General features: G+C 32.6%; 1 protein-coding gene across 1 annotated transcript in view; it reads left to right on the forward strand.

Annotated features, from left to right (window-relative positions):
• The window catches only part of LOC107692681 (protein sidekick-1-like), a 231,304-nt gene that overhangs the window by 127,015 nt on the left and 98,215 nt on the right, over positions 1–6,074 (forward strand). The window contains exon 6 of the mRNA XM_016491846.1: positions 5,011–5,037. Coding sequence (XP_016347332.1) covers positions 5,011–5,037 — 27 coding nt within the window. The remainder of the gene's footprint in view (positions 1–5,010; positions 5,038–6,074) is intronic.

Here is a 6,074-nt window from a genome sequence, read left to right on the forward strand (position 1 = left end):
ATTATAATAATAAAAACATGTTAGTTATAGTCATAATTCAAATCATTCTGTGAGATTGAAATCAGCAACAATAACCAAATCTGACCTAATATGACTTTGTCTTCTGCTGAACACAGAAGAAGATATTTGAAGAATGTTGAGGTCAAAACAACATTAAACTTCCATTGTATGGACAAGTAAACCACATAACTTGTTAATGTGTTCCAAGAAAAAAGTCAGGTTTGGAATCAAATGAGGGTGATTTTTCCAACATTTTTGGATGAACTATCCATTGAAGTGCAATCTAAATTAGAAACAACAACTACAATCAGATGATTTTTTAACTACGAACAGACAATGATGTTTTAAACATTCCATTCTGGATGACGAGATAAACATGTTTACCCTTGCTGCTCCATATTCATTTAGATATTCATGAAGTGATGTTTGAGTTCTTTGACTCCAACAAATAAAGGAGGGAGGAATGGAAAGAGACACTGAAAGAAGAAGAGAGAGACTGCTGGGGTTCATCTGTTTATTTCCTGATGTCTTAGCATCTCCTGTTCAATTACAGATCCAGAGATTAAGAGTGACAGATGATCAGAATAACATGTGCCTCCAATCCAAATATTATATGTAGTCATATGCATGTGTGTGACTTCTGCTCATGCATGAACATGAGCATGCATGAACAACAAGCTTGGGCTTGTTTTTGAATGATCAATTCCTCTCTCTCTCTCTCTCTCATGTATCTGATGCTGCTGGGGTTCCTCTGTCAGTTCCTGATGATGTAAATCTTTCATGACTTGTCTCTCATTCTCACTTCCTCCCTCACGCTCATCCTGTTCTTTTCCTTTCATCCGCTGTTTCTCATGTCCTTTCTTCTCTCCCCGCTCTCCTCTGCTCTTCATTTGCCCTGGCACATCATCTTCCTCCCTGAAACTTCATCACTCACTTTGTGCTTCGCCCTGGTTCGTGTTTGTAAAGTTTTCAGGAGAAAATGGGTGGGAGATTTCTTTAATATCTCAGTTGTTCCTCCTGTGCATTAATGAGAGCAAACTTTTGCTTAAAGCAGAGTTCAATTTTTCACACTATTTCATTGCCTGAGACCAAATTTGAAGGTTGTAAAATATTTATTTCATCGTAAGGCAAAATCTGTTGTCTTCGCATAATTGGCTGATAAATTGCATTTGCGATGAATCTTAGCTGGCAATGTCACAGATTTTGGTTCACATTCCTCCTATGACACCCTTCTAATGAATAACCAATTGGAGCACAGAAACTGATTGTGTGTGTGTAATCACAAGCACAATGTGCACATTGTATGCGCTGAATACTTGAATTACTTCATTCACTTGACAAAAATGTGCAGTGTAAAACAGCAGACTGCTGGGAATAATGTTTCCCATAATACAGAGAACCAGTGTGAAAAGTTATTCGGAGGTGATTTTTAATACGTTTATGTGTCTAAACAGCTGCATTAAAAAAAAAATGTTTGTAAAAAAATATAGACATGTACATGACATGAATGATTGTCAAGAAGTTTGTTTGTCGTAAAATTCTGTCATCATTTATTCAATTTTGTGTCATTTACATTTACATTTAGTCATTTAGCAGACACTTTTATCCAAAGCGACTTACAAATGAGGACAATTTTAAACCCATATGAGTTCCTCAGACTACACTCTAATAATAAAAAAAAAAAAACAATGTACCATGATAATATGAAGGACATTTCCGTATTTTTCACAGTTGTTTGAATCGTGTTGTGTTTTAGGGTTAAAGGAAATGTCTGTAAACTTAATGGAAAATGTAATGGTAATTTCCTGCAAAGACTATATCTATTTTTCTATGGATTTTTTTCTTACAGTGCTATGTTATGTTAGTACTAATAGATTTTTTCTTTTAATATTATACATTTTCATTTTTAAATTTACATTTTATTCGGTTAGTTATGTTTATTTGATTTTATTATTTTTTTATTTAATGTTTAATTTTTTTGTAGTATTTATAGTATTTTATAATACAATCTATATGCACTGGAAAAACTGGCATTGCTAGTAAATGTTTACAATTACAAAGTATTGTATTAAACATGTTTTGAATTAGAAATACTGAAATCAATTTTGAATTAGAAATACTGTAAGAGTATTATTACAATAGTTCTCTAATATTTTTTTCTCCAACAATCTTTGAACTTCAAAAAAAATGTTACTTTTATTCGTTTATATTTCAGTTTTAGTTATTTTAGTACATCAAGTTAAACTAAATGAAAATGAGAAATGTTGCTGAGGCAACTAGCCTAAGTAAAATAAATGTACGTTTTTTATGGTTTTAGTTTTATTTAACTGTAATAACCCTGCCTCAGATGTACTAAAAGAATCATTAAATGGGTCATATGATGTTGCTAAAAAGAACATTATTTTGTGTATTTGGTGTAATGAAATGTGTTTATGTGGTTTAAGGTTAAAAAAACACATTATTTTCCACATACTGTACATTATTGCTTCTCCTCTATCAGTGTTGTAAATACAACTTAACCACTGATTTCTAGTCGTGTCCTCTTTTGGAAGGCCAAACAAAGTAGTTTCGCTTTCACAATGAAACACACAGCGTCTCCACAACATGGCGTTGGCGGCAACAATACTACAGCGAGAATAAAAGTTACGCCTTCTTTCTTTGCATGAACATTTGGGCGGCGTTATGCAAATCTTCCCATATCGTGACGTAGACATGTGGGGGCGTGTTAGAACGAGCCGTTTTAGGTAGGCGTGGTTGACTTTTATAAAGAATATCTCTTTGGATTTGAGACTTTAGTCTTTGCAACTTTACAGATCTTCTTTATGCACCAAGAGCTTGTAACACTTCAAAGAGAAAGGAAACATTTAAATCGCATCTTTAAGTACTAGAATAATTAAGCTAAAACTGAAAAAAATAAAATAAAGCTAAATAAAAAATATGAATAAAAAAATTAAAATTCCAAATGTACATAACAAAATTACTAAAACATAACTAAAATTAAAATTGGAAATATAAAAATAAGGTAACGCTTTATTTTAAGATGTCCTTGTTACACATGCTACATGTACTTATTATTATAATAACAATAAATTATGCACAATTACATGCAAGCAACCCTAAGCCAAACCCTCCTCCTAACCATATAGTAAGTACATGTGGTTAATTAATATTACTCGGCACTTAAATGTTTAATTATACTGTAACAAGGACACCTTAAAATAAAGTGTAGCCCAAAATAAAAGCAAATTCAAAATATTAATAATGCTATAGAAATAATACTAAAATAAGACTTTAGTTAAAAACTTTAGTTTGACATTGTGTCAAAGCATGTGTGCTGCCACTAGGCCAGAACTTACTGTTAAGATATTTTCATACGAAACTAGATTAAAAATGCATGTAATGAAGTCATGTGACAACAATGCAGCACAGCTTGTTTAGTTTGGAATGTTTATTATTTCATAATGTGTACTGTTTCACTTGCTATTTCTTGAGTTTTGGCAGTGTCAGGCATTTTGGCAGTGTGACTGCTCCTACGACACCAGTCTAATGTAAAACCAATTAAAGCACAGCAGTTGCTGAGCTTGTTGTGTGAGACAGAGCAACAGAGACAGTGAGAGGGAGAGACGTTCACTTAAATGTTAATACTAGCTTGCAGTATGACAGGATGATGAGCTAATGATAAAGCTGCCTTCTGAAGAATAACTCTCTCTCATGTTATACTTTATATATGCACTGTATATACACACTACCTACAGTACTGTCAGTACTATTTTTATGAATAGTTTTATTTAGAAAGGATGCATTAATTTGATCAAATGTGACAAGACTTTTTATATATAAAATAAGAAAAAAAATTTTTTTAAATAAATGCTGTTCTTTTGAACTTTCTATTTATTAAAGAATCCTGAAAAAAAATACATCACAGATTTCACGGAAATATTAAGCAGCACAACTGTTCTCAACATTGATAATAAAAAATAATGTATTTTTTTAGCACCGAATCAGCATATTAGTATCATGTGACACTGAAGACTGGAGTAATGATGCTGAAAATTCAGTTTTGTCATCACAGGAATAAATTACATAAATCTTACCGACACCAAACCTTCGGACAAGGGTATATGTAGAGCAAGTCAGGCATCTCAATATGAACTGAAATATTTCATATTTCTCATCCAATTCCAAATGATCTGAGCTAATCCACCCATACTCAAATTATATATATATATATATATATTAGTGCTGTCAAACGATAAATCGCGATTAATCGCATCCAAAATAAAAGTTTTTATTTACATAATATATCTGTGTACTGTGTATATTTATTATGTATATATAAATGCACACACATACAGTATATATTTTGAAAGTATTTCCATGTATTTCCATGTATATATTTATATTCATATAATTTATATTATATACAGTATATAAATATATTTAATATAGAAACGTAACATATTTTTCTCAAATATATACATGCATGCTTATATATACATAATAAATGTACACAGTACACACACATATACTATGTAAACAAAAGCTTTTATTTTGGATGCGATTAATCGTTCGACAGCACTATTATTTATTTATTTATTTGTGGGTAGCTGAGATACATACTTTAAACTAAATGATAATATTTGCATTTGATAAATCCTGAAACTCATTCTCTGTGTGATACTGATCAAAATGCATCTCTTTGTTTATCTCTCTGTTGTGTTTACTATCATTTGTACAGTCTGCACCTCATTTTCTAGGTTTAAGTGAAAATAGGAAGCCAATAAGTGTGGTGTTTCCATTAAGGGCAGGTCAAGGGGCAGCAAATTCCCATAATTACATGTCGCAGGATGATAAAATCATGGCAGGTGTGACAGAGGGACCAAGAACAGTGGAGCTAATGTTTTTGGGGGCTTAAAGTTTGAAGATATATGAGGTATTTTGGTGAAAGGAATGATTTTTTTCTGATTTCTTTTTTTTTTTTTTCTCTGCTTTCTGTGACCTGATGAGCAGTGAACAAGAGGAATCGTGGTTCCCTTGGTAAGACACTCTAATGAACTCTTAAAGCTTGTAATCTTCACTCTTCTTCTCGCTTTCTCTCTCATTCACTTGCCCTCTTCTCCTGTCTCTTTTCTCTGATGACATCAGATGATCATCTGCTTTGAGATTTTGAAATATGAAGTGAACATTCGTCCTCTTGTCATTTCTCTTTCTGATTGCCCAGAAGATGAGACATGGGCTATGTTCAGATTTATAGGCTGCAGGAAGCATTCTGAACAGGGTTAGATGGAGAACAATGACGAGAACAGAAGCAATAATAGGTCTAAGTTTGAGGAGAAACAGTTTAAGCAAGCACAAATACTGCAGCTCGCTAAAAGACAAATAAACTGAGCACAGAATATACACAAAAATATACATTTTTACTAAAATACTCCTAGTTGGACATTAAATGTAGGTTTTGGATTCTGCATGTGACAAAAGTAATAGAATTTTTATGAGAGGAGTAACTGTAACTGTTTTTTAGTAATGGAGTATAAATGTAATATAATAACTATGGTTCAGATGAGTAAATTAATTCATTATATATGTTTTCATAAACTTCAAATTGCACATTGTTTGGAGGACATCATTTGGCAGGATGTGGAGTAACATTTTTGTAAATAAAGGATTACATTTGTATTTTAATTTTTTTAAAACAATCTTTAAAAGATTGCGTAGCATCGCGCCGCGTAAACATAAAACCATGTCTGCATTTGTGATCGGAGAAATGACGAACAACAAGCGCTACTCTACACTGCTCAAAACTCGTGTTTGAATCGTCAGTGGCAAATTCTTTAAATATGAAAGCGTACTTACAGTCAGTGAGTCAGAACAGCCGGCATTGTAGGCTTCTCTCCCAGGATCAGGAAACAGTTCTCCATAAAATGTGCTGCAAACATCTGAATATTTGGGTTGAACTGTTCTGGAACAGTGTTGTAAATACAACTTAACCACTGATTTCTAGTCGTGTCCTCTTTTACAATACTACAGCGAGTATAAAAGTTATGCCTTCTTTCTTTGCGTGAACATTTGGGCGG

Source organism: Sinocyclocheilus anshuiensis, unplaced genomic scaffold, assembly GCF_001515605.1.
Source record: "Sinocyclocheilus anshuiensis isolate Anshui unplaced genomic scaffold, SAMN03320099.WGS_v1.1 scaffold50, whole genome shotgun sequence".
In the NCBI taxonomy this organism is placed as follows: Eukaryota; Metazoa; Chordata; class Actinopteri; order Cypriniformes; family Cyprinidae; genus Sinocyclocheilus; species Sinocyclocheilus anshuiensis.